Below are 18,185 nucleotides of genomic sequence, written 5' to 3'. Positions count from 1 at the left end.
TTTGAAGGAGGCTTCGCCACTGTCGAATATGTTGATGCAATTTTCGGTGGCTGCTTCGACGCCAACGTCGTGGACTGTGTCGAGTTGAATTTCAACGTCTATTCCGCAACCCCCGATTTATGCACCAGTGGTTTTGTGTCACGCTCACCTCACCTTCCATCTCGCATCATGCACAGGCACCTAAGGCATACAGGGGTCACACTACAGTCACACTACCTGCAGCCTCCCGTTCTACCATTCACGGCAGGAGGGTGTCACGTTAGCAGGTTCACCCCTGGGGCCACCGCATCTGCATTCGGGCGCACAAACACGGCATGCACTGATGGAACTCCCCGTTCCTTCGTTGGCGTCTCCCACGGCGCCTGCAAGATGGTATTTGCGGACAGCCGCTTCCGCGATTGGTGACACGGAACTTGTGCTCACGTGTCTCCTTCGTGGGACACGTGATACGCTTACCCGTTTCCCTCACAGGTCACGTGACACAGAGGCATCCTCTATTTAGACATTGAACTGCCCGCGAATCCTTGCTTCACAGCTGTTCACAAGAACTCTGTACGGCGATCAAGACTTCCCTTTTTCACGGATTTACGACTTGGAATTCTCCACGGACTTGCTCTGGTTTTGCTCTTTGGTTTGCTAACTCGACGGATCATCTGACCTTGGATTGTAACTCGGACTGCTTTGGATTACCCTTCTTGGATTTGGCGTTTCTCTGTCTTTGCTACATCAGATCTTGAGGTCTCTGGTTCTGGTCCATCTGAACTCTACAGGCGGGTCGGCTGGGGTTTGCACCCAGGCCATTGCTCCTCACCCCTCTGTCATCAGGGAACCAGCTCACGTGCCCCTCCCATGGAACAATACACCAAGCCCCAGGGGTTACAGCCACTCCATCTCCCCGACTAGGTAAGCGGTTGTTATATATCCAAGTCTTCCTACTTGTACTGTGCTCATCTGGTGCTAATTAACGCTTTCCCTTGCAGCAGTTTTGGGGTTATCAAAGTTCCACGGTTCCGGGCTTCGAGGATCACCCACCTGTGGCCTCAATGATTGCATAGGGAGTACTCTTGTATTCTCTCTCTGCGATCCTTGTGGACGGAGGTATTCATACTCTTCACAACAATCAAGAAACCTGACATTTTGCCTTTACATTAGGTGTCGGAGAACATCCCCCTGATGACACCCTCGACTCTATGTCGGCTTTCGCATGCCTGGTCTTTCATCTCCCTCTGTAACTTCTGGAGCAGGCAGGGGCATGATCTCCACGCGCCTTTTTCTCAAAGATTTTAAGCATCAAAGCCCTAAAGGCCTCCCTTTTTTCAGGGGAATCGTGCTTGGAAGGATAAGTCACCCTTCTCTCAGACGAGGAGGAAGAAGATCTGTGACGTCACTTTTTTGACCTCTTGAACGAAGACGAGGAGGATTTCCTCGAGCGACTCTTGGACCTCGACATCCTCGACCCATGTCGAAATTTTCCACTCGACCCTCCTGAATCTTTTTGTCTTTTCAAAGACCTATACAATTCCTTCCCGACTGCCAGCTTACCTTTCCCTTCCCCAAGAGCCTAATTGGACATGGCCTGACAGGAACCACATTTGTCAACCCAATGGTCAGGGCTGAGACACCAAAGGCAATTCCGATGGGGGTCGGTAATTGACATTTTCCTACCACACTTCAGACATTTATTTGAAACCCTTCTTGGGTGTGGTCGGAGTAGATGACAAGGACATTGTTGAGAAAAAACCTGATGCGCCGTTCTGTGACACGAAGCAGTGCTCGGAAAAACGGAACTGAGATAACGGGCACGTCTCGAGCCCTTATACTGCAGATGACTGACGACGGCGGCCCTTGAGGGACTACAACTCTGCGGCCTTGAACACAGCACCCTCTGGTGAAAAAATGTTGGGAGAGCTGGGAGACAAGCTAAGAACATCTAAGATGAGGAATACGTGGGAGGACACAATCCATTCGAAAAAATAGTCTTCCCCTTAAAATTTAGAGGCGCGCAGGGGTGCAGCCCAGGGAGCATGCGCTGCCCTGACTCCGCCCTCCAGCGCCACACCTCAGTCCCCATTAACGCGTCAACAATAGATTTAACACTGCCTAATGGCACCAGTATTATTAGGGGGGAGGTTGGTAGGATGTTTGTAGGAAAGGGGACTATGGACTAAGATTATGTTAGTCACTACGGTGAGTAACTTATAATGACTCTTACGTCCCGTCACTCTTCGTCCATACTGCATGGGCGATTACAAATGTAGCCCAAGCGTGGAGAGGAGACCCACCTTAAGCAAATAGGTTCCTGAGAACCGCCTGTCCGAAAGCCGCGTCGGATCTAGAGCCGGCATCCAAACAGTAATGCTTGCAGAAAGCCGAGGGAGAGGCCCAAGTGGCCGCCCTGTTATGACTTGCCAAGGGACATGGCGCTGGAATGCGATGGCCGTTGCCTTGGCCCTAACTGTGTGAGCATGCTTGTTGGCCGGCAGCGGCTTGTGCTGGCCCTCGTACACTTCTTTGATGGCCGAGATGATCCACTGGGATATGGAGGCCTTGGAGGCCTGATAGCCTGGTCTTGAGCCTCTAAAAGTGACGAACAGGGTGTCCAATTTGCGGAAGCCCTGTGTCCTGTTCAAGTATAATTTCAGGGCACGCCTGACATCCAGGCAGTGCAGCACTCTCTGTGCTTCGTCCTTAATGTCGGCAAAGAACGTAGGAAGGACTATTTCCTCATTCAAGCGGAAAGCAGGTGGCACCTTGGGCAGAAATACTGGGGGTGTCCGCAAGACTACTTTTTCCCTGTGAAAGGTAGTATATGGTTCCGAGGCGACCAGTGCCTGGATTTTGCTGACTCTACAAGCCGAGGTAAGGCCGACTAGTAAGGCTGTCTTGATGGTGACCAGACAAATGTCCGCGGATGCCATTGGCTCAAACGGTTTGTGCGCTAGGGCGCCCAAGACTATGCTGAGGTCCCACACAGGGTGCAGCCTCTTGACGGGCAGGTAGAGCCTTGCGAGCCCCGTTAAACGTTTCTTGATGATAGGATTGGAGGAGGAGAAGATCCCCTCCTCCAAGTTCCTGTAAGCCCAGATGGCTGCGAGGTAGGAACGGCAGGTATCCATCTGCACACCAGCGTGGGCGAGGTGCGCTGAGATGGAGAGCACGTCGTCCAACGTACATTCCAGCGAGTCTATTTCCCGGGAGTCGGCCCAGTGGCAGAATCTGGTCCATTTACTTTTATATTGGGCCCTGGTAACCTTGCTCCTTCCATGCTGAATGATTTCCAGATTAGCCTGAGTGAGGCTGAGGTGCCACAGCGTTACCTGCTCAGGTACCATGAGGTCTAGTTTCTGTGGCGCAGGGATGGATGACCCCACCCCCCTGCTGCACCAGAAGATGTGCTTCGCCCATCGGGAGGTGACTCCACCATGGAGCTATTAAAATTATGTTGAGTTAGCGAGATTCCTTGATCTTGCAAATCATTCTGTGAATCAGTGGTGTGGGCAGGAAGGCGTAAGCCTTCATGCCGGTCCACTGAAGCCGAAATGCATCGCCCAGGGAGCCGGGGTCCGGTCCCTGCCAGGAGGTGAACTGAGGGCACTTCTTGTTGTGCCAGGTGGCAAAGAGATCCACCTGGGGATGACCCCACCTGTTGAAGATCTCCTAAATAACAAGGTAGTTTAGCTGCCACTCGTAATTGTCCACTCCCAACCTGCTGAGCCTGTCTGCCTCCATGTTGGATTACCCCGGCAGGTGGACTGCTGTAAGGTAGATGTCGTTTTCCAGGGCCCACTCCCACATGGTGATTGCCAGTCTGCACAGAAGAGGAGATCTGGTGACTCCCTGCTTGTTGACGTAGTACATGCTGGTCGAGTTGTCTGCCTGGATGAGGACAACCTTGCTCCTGAGAAGTGGTAGGAATGCTCTGAGCGCTAGCCAGATTGGGTTCAGCTCTAACCAATTGATGTAGTATTCCTGCTCCTGTCGAGTCCAGGCGCCGTGGACCAAGAGATCGCCCAGAGTGGCTCCCCAGCCCTGGAGCGAGGAGTCTGTGGTGATGGTGGCATGCGGGGTGGGCGGCCAAAAGGGCTTGCCCATCTGTGGGTTGCAGTCCCTGGACCACCATGTTAGGTCTGGGTGAAGAGAGGGAGGAACGTTGATCATCTCGGGATTGGGAACCCCGCTCCTGGTTCCATGAGGCCGCGAAGTGCAGCTGAATCCTCCACATCCTCAATCTCGTGTGTGGAACGGCTAATAGGACTGCCACCAAGAGACCCAGGAGATGCTGGTACCACCATGCCGAGGTCACCTCTCTGCAGAGGAAGTGGGTGGTGGCTTTCTTGATGGCCGAGATCTTGTCCTCCGACGGAAATACCTTCTCGGAGCACGTGTCCCAGATGAGGCCCAAGAATGTCAGAGTCTGCATGGGATGCAGCTGAGACTTCTTGAGATTGAGCGAGAAGCCCAGATCGTGCAGTGTGTTCATAAGGGCAGGGGAAGAGTGGTGAACCGCTTTCGGAAATGCAGCCCTGACAAGCCAGTCGTCGAGATATAGGTAGATGTGGAGGCCCTGCACTCTGAAGATGGCAGCAACCGTATTCATGAGCCTGGTAAAGACCCTGGGGGCCGAGTTGAGGACAAAAGCAAGGACCTTGTATTGAAAATGGTAGCCCATGATCCTGAACCATAGGAAAGAACGATGGGGCTGCCAAATCGTGATGTATAGGTACGCCTCCTTCAGATCCAGGGAGCACATCCAGTCACCCTTGCACAATGTCTCCGCTATAAGAGCTGGCGTAACCATCTTGAATTTTTGTAGGGGTAAGGAGAGGTTGAGGGTGGAAAGGTCACAACTCCTAGGCCCGCCCGGTTCTTCTTCTGAATGGTGAAAATCCTGGAGTAAAAGCCCAAGCCCCGCTGGGAGGCTGGGACTTCCTCCACTGCCTGGCTCTCTACGAGTGACCGGATCTCCATCAGAAGAGGTGCTGTCCCAACTTGAGGGAGTGGAGGAGAGGAGGGAGGAGAGGTTGGGATGGGTAGGCGGTACCCCGTGGATACTATGGAGAGGATCCAGGGGTCCGTGAAATTCTGGCACCAGAAATGTGCATGGAGAGCAAGCCTGCCCCCCACTGGAGACACGTGGACCCGAAGGGGAGTGTCATGCCTTCTTTCCCTCTGAGGTTGTCGCGGAGGAGGGGGGACTGGAAAAAGCCCTTAGCCCCAACCCCCTTTTTGTTGCTTGCACCGGTTCTGAGACAACGAACGGTCTGGCTGCCTGGATCTCCGTTCCTGGAAGCCGCGGAACCCTCCATACGTACGCCCCCTGTGGGAGCGCTGCTGTGACTGGGTGTACGACTTGGGCGTGGTCTTTGTCAAGATGGATAAAGACTTGGCTGTTTGTGAGCAGTTTTCCTTCTCGTCCACCTCTTCGTCCGTGGAGGAGTGGAAGAGGTCCCCCCATCGAACGGTAGATCTAATATGCGTTCCAGGACGTTCGGGTTGAACTTCGTTGCCCGGAGACAGGCTGTCCTTCTCATGTCCATGGTGATACAGATGGCACGGGCAGATGTGTTGATATGGGCCAATGTGGATTCAATGAGGTCATGTGCCACCAGCTTGGCCTCTGCAAGCCCCGCCTTAAAATGTGATTGGCTCTGCGTAGGGAGTTACAGGAGGAAGTCCGCAATTTCCCGCCATAACCTCTGGTAGCGGCAGCCAGCATGGCATCGGTGATGGCTTGACGAAGATGCAGGGATGCGTTGGAATAGAGTTTCTTTCCGTACGCGTCCAAGATCTTCCCCTCCTTGCCTAGTAGAGCCGCAGAGGAGGAGGTTGAGGATGACTGAGGCTTGGAGCATAGTGAATCCGCAGCGATCACCGCTGAGTGTGGCTGAGGATGAGCCGAGAGCAAGAGTGTATTCCCCTCCATCTGCCTGTACTTAGCGTCCAGACGTCGATTGACCGGCTGGGCCGAGTGGGGCTTAAGCCAACCCTTGTTGGCCAGGGAAACTTCATCGGTCTGCAGAGGAATCCCTGTTTTGGCAGAGGGGCATCGCACGAGGACTTCAGCCAGAACCCCCTCTGCTGGCTGCTCGACCTTGGGCTGGGGGAGGCCCAGGTATTCTGCCAGCCCAGCAAGACGTTCGTGGAAGGCCCTGGCTGAGGATGGCATGTCCAGATCCTCCTAATCATCATCATCATCTGTGTCCTGCGGATCAGGAGGATCCTGCGGAGGTGGAGGAGCAGTGGAAGCCGGAGGCCTGGGGCACAGGGACCGCAGCCGGGGCACTGAGGGGGCGGCGGAGGCTAGTATGGAACCGCCTGAGTCGGCTGGGGAGCCGGAACCAGCGGCTGCACCGGAGCCGGGGGCGTCGGCGGAGGCGCTTGTGGTGCCGCTAGCATAGTCGGGAGGACGTCCCTGACAGCGTCCTTGAGGATAACCCCCATCTGAGGTGACTTCATGAGCCTGAGGAACCTGTCGAAGAACCCCTCTTCACTGGTCTGAAGAGGATAGAGGGTACTGACGGGGTAGGCAGTGGCTGTACTCACAGGGTAGCCGGGGGCTGAGGGAGCCGCTGTATACCCTGCCCGTATGGACGCAGTGGGAAGCTGGCCTGCGCATAAGAAAAGGCTGTCGGCCACATACCTTGTTGAGGCCAGTCCCACCTCGACACTCGTTCTGCGCCGAACACCTGGAATGGCGTCGGACGGGTGCTTCAGTCTGGCACGGCGGCCATCTTGCCGAAGCTGCCTGCCACGTGTTGCTTGGCTTGCTGGGCCGAGCCTCCTCCAGGACTCTTATATGTGGATCACAAGGCTTACCCTGCTCCTCGGGGCTAGGCCCAGTAGGTGCGACATCCTCGACCCGAAGGTCGGTGGAACTGCGTTTAGGCACCCCCTCGGACGTATTGCCGGTATTATGGAGTAGCCCCTCGGCCGGCAGAGCCCCTCGGATGACAATCCGGTACACGAACTTTCCGGTCCCTCAACACTGCCACCGGGAGGATCCGAGGATCCCTGGGCACGAGGGCCGGTAGCTGTAGCAGCCTCGGTGCATGTGCTGGTACAAGGACCTGAACAGTCCCTCCCACGCAGGAGAGTCCTTGGGAAGGAGTCTCCTTTGCGGGGTGCGATGGAAAATAGCGGCCCTACCCTAGGCCTGGCTCGGTGTTTCATAAAGTTCTTGACGTCCTCTGGATGCGACTTCTGGAAGAGCTCCCTCCACCTGGCTAGTCTGTTCTTCAGCGCTTTCGATGACAGCGAGCCACACGCTGTACAAGCTTGCCAACCGTGGTCTGGGCCAAGGCAACGTAGGCAGAAGGTATGGGGGTCTGAAGTTGGGAAGATCCTGTTGCAGGATGGACACCTACTGAACCTTGTGGAAGTCAACATGCGTTAGGGAGGAGCGTGACGCCTGAGGACTGAGTACCTGAATGATAAAAAGACAAAAAAAGACAAAGAGAAGAAGGATCTGCACTTTGAATTACATGGCCGAAGCCAAACCCAGGAGCGCTGGTGAATTCGGCCCATTCCCGTCTGCGCGGAAAAGGGGACTGAGCTGTGGCACCAGACGGCGGAGTCAGGGCAGCGCATGCTGCCTGGGCCGCACCCCTACGCGCCTCTAAATTTAAAGGGGAAGAAGATTTTTTCTGGTTAAAAAGGTTCCGTCTCCCGTTCCTTGGAGTATGAACCTTATACCCAGACTCTTATACCACTACCAGGTCCTCCCAGTCTCTATTCCCAGGAAAGACCTGCAGAAACCTCAAGCGAACATCTCGAAAATCATTTGGGGAGGGGAAAAGCCACGGTTCACCAGGAAGGTGATGCTCCGAAGCCCGAGAACCGGAGGCTTAGGGGTCCCGGAGGTTGACAGATATTGCCTTGCGGCTCAGCGGTCAGCAGCATTTACATGGCAATCAGGTATCAACCGTCCACGCTGGCTGAAACTAGAAGAGGACTGGAGTCCCTACCCACTGGAATCCCTTCCGCACATCGCCTGGCACAGGAACCAGCTGGACCAGTCACGACGATTAGAAACACGGCAGAGAGTTGGAAGAAGGCGGCCCGAAGATGGAACTGCAGAAGCACAGTGGGCCCGCTGACCCCAATCTGAGAGAACCCTGACTTCACTCCAGGGATCACACCGAACGCCTTTGCCAGGTGGAAGATGGAAGGGCTGAAACGCATCGCGGACTTCTTCACGAACGGCACTCTACTCACTTTCGAGGAATGCAAAGCGAAATTTCAGGTCCCTGAGCGGGAACAATTTAGCTATGCCCAGCTCAGACACTGGCTGTCTCACGACACAAAACCGCACAGAAGCAGAGAGCCGACAGCATTGGAAAGAACCTTGACGGCGCTCCAGCCCACCGGGAAAATATTGAATTTATACAGGTTGCTGGACAGAGGAGACCCCAACCTGAAGGAACCCTACATGCAGAGATTGGAGCGGGACATAGGTAGAGAACTAGACGCAGAGAATTGGAACCGTATCTGGCCGAGAACCCATGGGAGCTCCAAATGTGTCACAAACAACGAGGGAGCGATCAAGGTCTGCTATAGATGGTACCTTACGCCGGAAACCCTTCACAAAAGCAACCTTGCAATCCTGCTGCTCTGCTGGAGAGGCTGCACTGACACTGGCACACTGTTTCACCTTCTGTGGACATGCCCGAAATCGGCCCGGTATTGGAAGGAAGTCCTGGGGCAGATCAAACAAATCACAGGCCTCTCAATCCTGTGGGACCCAGGAGTTGTCTTGTTGGGCGACACAGGAGAGGGCCAATTCCCGATGACAGGTCGGCTGGCAGAGCTCTCCTCCAACCTGCTCACTGCTACAAAAATCTCAATGGCAAGACTGTGGCAGCACCCCTTGGGCCCAGCAATCCCCATGTGGTGGACAAAGTGTTGGGATATCGCAGTGGCCGAAAAAATATCCGCCTTGGGAATAGAAGCAAGTTTCACAGCACTTGGGCTCCCTTCTTAGACTATGCACAACAGTATCCTGGCATGGCAAGACAGCCACCGTCCCTCGGTTCGATGGCGGAATACGATTGCCCACCATAGTCGCCCCTCAACTGATCATTCACCACTGCCTTCTGGCTTCTCCGCCTGGTCAAGCAGCGGCCCCAACATACTCATCTACGAACTGAAGCTGCCTCCCCTCCGGCGTACCCCCCCTGACGGACCTCCCCCCTGGTTCACTTGATGTTTTGGTTTGATTTTTGTTTTATTTCTGTTTCATCATTATCGCATTATGACCTGAATAATGTTTGCAGCAATCTGTTTGTTACAAAATTCTAATAAAAAGCCTTTTTGAAAAAAGAAAAAAAAAAACAATCTAACCTTGCCCGGGTTACTTCTGGAGTGCCCACACATTTTCAAATATCAACCCTCCTTCCAACTAAACAGGCCAAACTCAGCAAGCCCTCCCAAATCTCAATGATATCCCTTTAAGGGGAATCTTAGTGAATGCCAGGTCAATTACAGCCCACCCCATTGACATCCTTGACCTCACTGCCACAAACAATCTAGACTTATTAGTTGTTTCTGAGACCTGGCTACACCTAGCCTCGGGCCCAAACCTATCTTTAACAATACCACCTTATTACACCATCTACCGCAAAAACAGATCACCTGCCAGAGGTGGTGGGATAGCAATCATTGCTAGAGAGTTTTTATCCATCAGAGAAATAGTTCATGCATCTTTTCCTTCTGGAGAAATTTGAACAATCAAACTTAGCCTCTCCCACACAACCACGTTAACTTTTACATCTGGCCTATCATGCTCCCGGCCCACTCCTCTCCTTCGAAAAGGATATCTTGCACCTTCTTTCCAATGACAATCCCTCCTCAAAGACCATTCTCAATGGGGTGGGGATCTAAACTTTGGTCTTAATTATAACTTGGACACAAATGCTGCTTCTCTGAACCGCTGCCTCAAAGGCACTATGCTTTTCACAACACATCTTGGCCCTAAGCACTACAAAGGCCGAACCCTAGATTCGCTAACCGACTTGAATTGCAACATTCTAGTCACCTCTAATTTGCCCTACCCTTGGACTGATCACAATATTATCCAGTTCAACATACTGGTGACTAACAACACCCAAACCTAGCTATGCCTCTCCCCACTAGAGCAACTCTGAGCACACGCAATATAACCAAAGCTGACACATTGCCTCTTCTGGACAAGTTGTCTCCCTCCCAAACATTTGATAGCGACCCTGCCACATTACTAGACCTGTATAACCAAACCATGGCTCAGTCCATTAACCTGGTGGCGCCCCACACCCTACATAAAGCAAAAACGGCCTCTCATCTTAACACATGGTTCTCTACTGACCTCAAAGCCCTCTGCCTATTGTGACACAAGGCAGAAAGCAAATGAAAGTACGACCCTTCTGAGTCCAACAAAGCTTGCTTGTCATCCATAGCAAAGGACTATAAAAATGTAATACTTCAAGAAAAAAGCCCCAACTTTAACGACAGAATATCAAATGCGAAATCCAGCTCCTGCGAGCTCTTCTTGATCCTGCGTGAGCTGGAATCCCCAGCACAGCCACCTATAAATTGCACTAAAGATAGCTCCTGGAGTTCCAACATTCAAAATGCCCTATTACAAAAAACTGATATGCTCCCTTAGTAGCGTCTCTCTCTAGTCCCTCCTAATACTGAACCCCTGGCCGCTCACCAAAATGTACCTCTGTTTAACTTTAAATCAGTCTCGAATGTTGAGGTCATTCAGATCATCAAAGGCCTCAAACCCTCCCACTGCCAGAGGGGGGTTTTCCTAGCTACAGCCATTAAGGACTGTGCAGAGCCCCTTGCTCCTTTCATAATCTCTCTCATTAACGCCTCATTCTCCTCATGTTCTGTGCCACCAGCCAAAAGGATGCCTGGGTCCTTCCTCTGCTAAAAAAAACCTGCCCTTGACCTGGATATCCTAACCAACTATTGACCCATCAACACAGTCCGCTTTCTCCTTAAAATCCTGGATCATGCAGCATACCTTCAGATCCAGTTATTTTTGGAATCCAACAACCTTCTAGGCCTGAGTAAATCTGGTTTCCTTCCTGGCTATGGTACAAAATCTGCCCTTCTAGATCTAAAAAATAAATTTGATGTAATTAAAGACTCTGGGAAAGCAGCTCCCTTTTCTCCTGCAGCCATCTCCTGGATCTCTTCCTCTGTCCGACATATCTATGAGGGTCGTCTAAGCTGCAACTAACGCCACACCTGCCTCTGTCACCTGCAGCGTCCCTCAAGGCTCGTGTGTCTCACCCACACTCTACAATATATTCACCAAACCCCTTTATGACCTTCTGGATGACTTTGGTATATACTACCAACAACACACAAAGAGACTAGGGGAGTTTAAGGACCCAAGAGTTTATCCCCTAAGAGAACACCATAGACAATTAAATACTACAAAACTCTCTAGTCTCTGTATTTTCTCCTTATAGGCTAGACATTAAGCAAACAGTTCATTGAACAAATAAAGAACTGTCCAGTATCCTTATCCATATAATGTACAATTCTATTACATTTTAATTCAACACAATGTGCACAATTCAATAAAACACAAATACATAACATCAATTCAGATCACAATTATCATTTAAAACACATTACAAAATGTCACAAACTGCATAAAAACACATATTATGTATAAAACTACTTTGACAAATTGCTATAACCTCTATAGTGCAAAAAACCTCAACCAATGTTGTCTGGCAGATAAAGTGAACAAGATATTTCTAATCATCTCTTTATCTCCCCATAACTGAGCTCAATTAAACAAATCCCTATATGCCATTAGGGTTCTAACACAACTTAATAATACATTCAATCCACTGTTAATCAATACAGTGTCCTTTCAGCCCAACATGTTTCGTTCTTTATTTAATTACACATATTTCATCAGAACTTCTTCAGCAGCATTTGGTTAATTAGCACTCAATTTTGAAGTAGAGAAAACCACCACCACTATTGCAGTTTATACATCCAGACCCGGTATTATTAAAATGTATACTTCATTAACCGGTACCGTGTGGGTGTCTTCACAAATAGACCACAACCTTGTCAACTTATCACAAGGGCTTAAAAGCGTTATAACATCCAATCTTGTAAATGCCCGCCTGGTCCACTGGTACGGCATTCTGTTTGTCAAAATCTCTTCTCACCCGCCTAACCTGCTCAGCACAGAAAAAATTGCCCTTGTGTTCTCGGCAGTGACTAACTCGTCAGCAGTAGAAATCGCTCTGTTGCTGTAATCATCCCGTCATATGACACCTCCTTCCATACAGCAGCCTACACAAATTACACAGACAATGCACAGATCCTCCTGCCCCTTACCGACGTCAACCGGTCACTAACAAGGCAGGTCAACGCCATTGCTTCTTCAGCGGCATACACCACCAAGCTAATCAACACCGCCAGACCCTTTCTTTCTACCAACAGCTGTCTTACCATAGCCTGTGCGCTCATTGGCTCCAGGTTGTATTATTGCAACTCTTTAGAGCCGCCTTAAACATCCCAAGGTGTGATCACATTTCCGCTCCAGAAGAAATGCACATTGGTTACAGATTCGCAGGAGAATAATTTTCAAAACTTTGACCATCATGCATAAATGTTGAGCGGACACTGCCGCTAGATATCCATCGCAGAAACAAAATCAGCAAGACCCTCCCACTCCTACTACTCCTGGGATGAAGAGATCTCGTGGATGAGCTTCCCGGTAATCACCTCTAAGAATTTGAACTATCTACCCCAGTCATTGAGAAGCAAATAATCTTGCTGCACCTTCAGAGTGTCACCTTGATATGAGCATTCCACTTTTGGACATGGACTGATATTGCTCATTGCCCTGATTGATTTTACTATGTTGTAACCAATGCCTTGATGCCTCTGGGTTTAGTGTGTTTTATAAATGCCAAAAATAAATAAATAAAATACATCCCAAACTCCCTTATCCTCATTCCCTGAACACAGTACACTAGTCACCCCACACTTCCATAAACTTGTGTAAAGTGGACAGTCCAGCCCTTGTGAGAATTACTGAGACGAGGAAGAGTAGGGACTACTTGTCTGAAGCATGCTGGAAACCTGGAACGAGAAAGAATCCAGCAAACCCAATAAGGAGTGATCATACTGTGGTGAAGATGACGTGTGGAGTCATGAAGAGCGCCCTGCAGAACCACAGTAAGCATCCCAGTCTATATGGACATTTTGCAAACAAAATACTCGGGAGGGACTCATGAGAGGGTCAAGCCCTCCCTGGAGGAACCACAAGAGCCAGCATGGTCCATGAAACAGGAAGAAGACAGACCAGGATGCTGAGGCAGAAGCAAGAAGGTCCCGGAGCCAGTCCAGAGAGGAAGGACCCCTCAGCAAGCCAAGAAAGGGAAGTTCCCAGCGTTCCTGAGCACTTGAATATGATGATGTCATCACTCCTTTCCCTGAGGTGGCCTCTCCTGATGTGGCCAGTGGACAGCAGCCGCTACCTTATCCTGACAATGGGGCAGCTATTTGAGGAAGGACCACATCGGGGGAGGCGACTCCGAGGGAATGACATGACATCATCAGGTGAGAAATGGCATCTTCCTTTCCTTTTTAGGGATATTCCCTCCATTCCTCATGCCTTGATGGCATATTGACATAATCCCCTTCGACAACTTGCCAATTCTACTGACAGTAATCCTCAATATCAGATAACAATGTGACAAAAACTCAGATGAGGAAGGAGCAATGATTATTAATTCCAACGAGAACCAACACCAGCAGTCTAATAGCTGGAAGACTGATTGGCCCGACACAGTTTAAAACCATGTTGGAAAGAGAAGTATGCAGATCAAGTTCTTTTTGTCCAGGTGCAGATCGAGGACGCCGCGAGAACGGGAGATTCGCCCAGCTAGACACTGCAGAAGGAGGAGTGGAAAAACAGAGCAAGCCGAAGGAGCTGGGACGCTGACCAAGGATCAAGCGCCTGTCGGAGGTGCCTGCAGGGTCAGAGAGAGCCGCGAGAGCCGGAGAAGCACCCAACTCAGAGTTGGGAATGCAGAGAGACTGCAGGAAAAGAACCTGTGAGCACATTGAAAGGGTTGCGACACTGAAGCACTGTCAGACAAGGCATCGGAAGCCCTAGAGAGTGGGACTGGGGTCTGTGACCCATAGTACCAACTTGGGGAAGACCAAAAGGGGACACCAGTGGGACATTGTATATTGATAAAGTCCTGGCACGAAAGTATACCAGGCAAAGCCAAGTGTGTGAAGTGAACTGCAGAAGAAGGTCCTGCATAAGTAGGTCCTGGCCGGAGATTTTACCAGGCAAAGCCAAGTGTGGGGAATGAACTGCATAAGAGAATTTCAAGAACGGCACATGCCCTTAGGATTGTGAATTGCATTTTGAAATACACTGAATGTGGAAGAGGACCTGGCAGGGGAGTATACCAGGTGTTGTATGAGTCTGGGACCTACACCCCAAGTTGTGGTATTGTGAGGCGTGAATTCCAAGGAAGACACATGCCCTTAGAATTATGAAATACATTGAATGCAGAATAAAACCTGTGGAAAGGAGTCATTTCTCCGGGAGTGGATTGCAAAACCAAGAGTAGGGAGCTATTCTCTTGATCTACAAAAAGATTGATTATTTTTTTACTTTTGGTTTGGTGGAGAGGAACCTGGGGAAGGGAGTCATTCCCTGGAAATGTGAATATTAGCCATTTGAGACTTTTGTTGGATGTATACCTTTTTGTTGGATTTGAACATTTTGTGCACTTTCAAGGCCAAAGACAATGGGCCTCATTACACGGTAGGCGGTAACCATGGCGCTCTTAGCGCCATGGTTGCCGCCGGTATTTTACCGTGTCCGCCTTGGTGGATGGCATAATTACCGCCCTACTCCAAGGTGAGCGGGAGCGGTAATTCCCCATTCAGCAAGGCCCTTCCCCATTCCCATTTCTGCACCCATAGGGCATAATGGGAATGGGGAAGGCGCTAATTACGGTACCACAAATTGCGGTACCGTAATTAGCACCGAGGTCCCTTTGCGGCACCCTACTTTAAAGGCTGGTAAAACCAGCCGTTAAGGTCGTGTCCCGCAAAGGGAACTCGAAGTAAGGCGGTAAGGGTTTACCGGTACTGGTGCCCTTACCAGTACCGGTAAACCCTTACCGCCTACCGTGTAATGAGGCCCAATATCCTTTACAGCTTAGAGTTACTTTTAGAATGTGAGGGTTAGGATAGGATTTCAGATACTGGACATTTTTGCTTTGGACATCTTGACACAGGACAGACTCAGAGTTTTGTTTGAGGTAGGGAAACACCTCCTAGATTAGGGATAGTGAGGCATTTTCCAACCCCTTCATTATTTAATAAAAGTCTATTAGCAAAAACATGAGCACTGTGCCTGTGTCTCATTCCTTGCTCCTCACAATTACCAATACAATAACTGAAAACAAATGCAGTTTTCTTACCTCTTCATCATCACTTGTATTTCTGCTAACAGAAGCCCATGCAGAATGAGGGCGTTTGGCAATTTGCTAGGAAAACAAAATATAACACACAGAAAACTATCTTTTAATGTCCTTACAAACCAATTCCAAATAGTTTATCAAATGCATTGAATATATAATAAAGTTGATCAAATGCATTGAATAGATTTGAAATCGTATCCATTAAGCCGAAATTACAACTTAAAGGGTAATGTAAGACCCTTTCAAAATGTAATGTTATATATAATGTTCTACAATAAATAACATCTAATCTGATGTACAATGTTACAACCTAGGTCTTCAGGGTGTAGTACCATACAATCTATCCACCAGCAGTAGTTAAAGCATGTTGTATAATTCTCCAGGATTATAAAGACTGGGTCTTTATATGACTCAATATCGTTGAGTATTTTAAAAATGTTTTATTGATATTTGACAAAAGGCAATTAAACGGCACAACACTGCATGACCTACACATCGCTACAGACAAACATGGCAACCGATCAGTCATAAGTCAATAGTCTGACCCATCAACACATTGAATGGGAACTGTTCATGCATTCCTGCTCTATGCTATATCTCCGTAAATTGATGGGGAATCCCCTGGAACCACATACACGCTGCTCGGCCGACATACAGATATCCACATTAGAAGCAATAAAAACTATGCTATTTATATAACATAGTACTTCTTGTGTTTCCTAACCTCTGGCCCCCATTTAGGCTGTACATTATCACTATCTATTATGAAACCCTCACTGTGACCGTATGATACTCTAAATTTGGAACCACCTATGTTTGTATTCTACCTTATTCACTGTTAGGTTAAACGTACATTTTAACTATGAGCTATGCTTTCCTCCTGAACCACCTGTGTATGTAACCTAAGAAATTCCTATTGTTGGGTGCACGTTCAATGTAACCCTGAGCCAAGCCTTCTTACTTGTAACCAAGACAATCTCATGCAACATAGTCAATGCCTTTGGGCTTAGCGCGCTCTACAAATCCAAATAAATAAATAAAAATATTGTCAGAAACCCATTTAGTATAGTTCGGTATTTCTTCACTTCCCTACAACTTAGCGATGGTACACTTAGCAATCATCATAGCAGTGGCTAGGAAGAGCTTCTCATATTGATTGAAGAAGGAGTCAAACCACACACCCAATAACAAAAGTTTCGGATCTTCTGGTATTTCGCTGTCCATCACCCTTGACAATTCATCAAGAATCTTATACCAGTAGTGTCATATCTTAGGACACTGCCAAATACTGTGGAAAAAAAGTGCAATTGGTAGAAAACATCTTGGACAGTATTGGTGGTGTGCTCTGCCACATCTAGAAAGCATTGTATCTGTATAATAGACTCTATAGAGAATCTTCAATTGGACCAAGCGTAGTATGGATGAAAGTTCCACCTCACGTGGGGACATGATCGCCTCAGTCCATTCTTCTGCATCGTGAGGACCTTTATCGGCTTCCCATTTAGTTCCGAGATGTAGTAGCATGTATGATGTGAACAACGTTATGGTCTGATATAAAGTAGAGGTAACTGTGGTCTCTATGTTGGCAGGTAACAGATTCATCTCCAGAGGTGAGTAGCATAAAACATCATGAAAAGTCCTTTATGTAGCATTGCAGGGATCGCTGTGTATTTTAAAAAGTCTAGGGGGTTATGATCTGGGTCCTCAGACCAGAGAAAGTGGCAGTGGCAAAGTGGCAGTGGACTTTTAAAACCACTTTTTTCAATACACAGGATTTTCCTAAATCTCGAAGGCAGAGTTGGAAAGCAGAGCATACTCAACATGTTCACTTGTGTTTCTAGTTGTACCTGCCAAAACCCCCTGACTTTCCACCAAAGTGTATGTTCTTGCTAATGGAAAACCAATGGTTTCCTGTGGAAACTGCCCGACTTAACCACAAAGTAAAAGCAGGAGGATCCCACAGGAATCGTTTGCTAATGCAGCGAGCAATCGTCAATTGTGGGAGAGATTTATATTTTTCCAATCATGTAGTGGAAAGGTTATGTGTAAGGGTGATTATGCCATTGTTTTACTTCCTGTTTTTCCACTGTGTGCTTGAAAAATTGTAAGTTGCATGGAGGGGGACCTTTTGCACATACGTGCAAATTGAAATGATCCTCTGTACAATTTAATTGTGAAAATAAAATTACACTGCAGGCTCCACATGTTGGGAAATCAATGGTGTAATTAAAGGTAGGGCAGACTAGCTTCCCAGCATGGGCGCAAGGAGGTGGAGCCAGGCCCCGACATAGCATCAAGTGCAGATCCAGTGTGACAAATGTACTGTAGTTACGCTGGTCTCAGTGCAGGGAAATTGCAATTATTCTCTGCTTATCGTTGCTTCTAACCAGCATGACAATCACTGTGAATTTCTTTTGCCTGGGCACTGAGCTTTGGTTTGCTTTTGCCTGGGAGCCTCGACTCGGCTTGTGATGCACCTTTGCTGCACCCTTTAAAAACTGAAAATAGCGTAGATCGATCCGGTGAGTGTACTGCAGTTGGGCGGCTTGGTCGTTGGGCAGCGACCTCTGTGAATTGGAGTGCACTTGTGGTTTGGAGTAATTGGTGTTACTGAGAACGGTCTAAGTGAGTAGCTTGCCAATCCGTGAGGCGACAGCCGGTGACTGGCACTGCCCTAAGGTACAGCACAAGAGTAACTCTCTTTTTAGGGTCTTG

At 49.1% G+C, this 18,185-nt stretch overlaps 1 protein-coding gene across 3 annotated transcripts in view; it reads right to left on the bottom strand.

Annotated features, from left to right (window-relative positions):
- DYNC2I1 (dynein 2 intermediate chain 1) overlaps positions 1-18,185 on the bottom strand; it is a 2,286,904-nt gene that overhangs the window by 1,783,324 nt on the left and 485,395 nt on the right. For 2 of the 3 annotated variants that reach the window (XM_069647988.1, XM_069647990.1), the window contains exon 8: positions 15,471-15,536. The exons of the other annotated variant lie outside the window; for it this stretch is intronic. In XM_069647988.1, coding sequence (XP_069504089.1) covers positions 15,471-15,536 — 66 coding nt within the window. The remainder of the gene's footprint in view (positions 1-15,470; positions 15,537-18,185) is intronic. 3 annotated transcript variants of the gene reach the window in all.

Source organism: Ambystoma mexicanum, chromosome 2q (assembly GCF_040938575.1).
Source record: "Ambystoma mexicanum isolate Mex_15411 chromosome 2q, UKY_AmexF1_1, whole genome shotgun sequence".
NCBI lineage: Eukaryota > Metazoa > Chordata > Amphibia > Caudata > Ambystomatidae > Ambystoma > Ambystoma mexicanum.
This window is presented reverse-complemented; position numbering and strand designations above follow the sequence as displayed.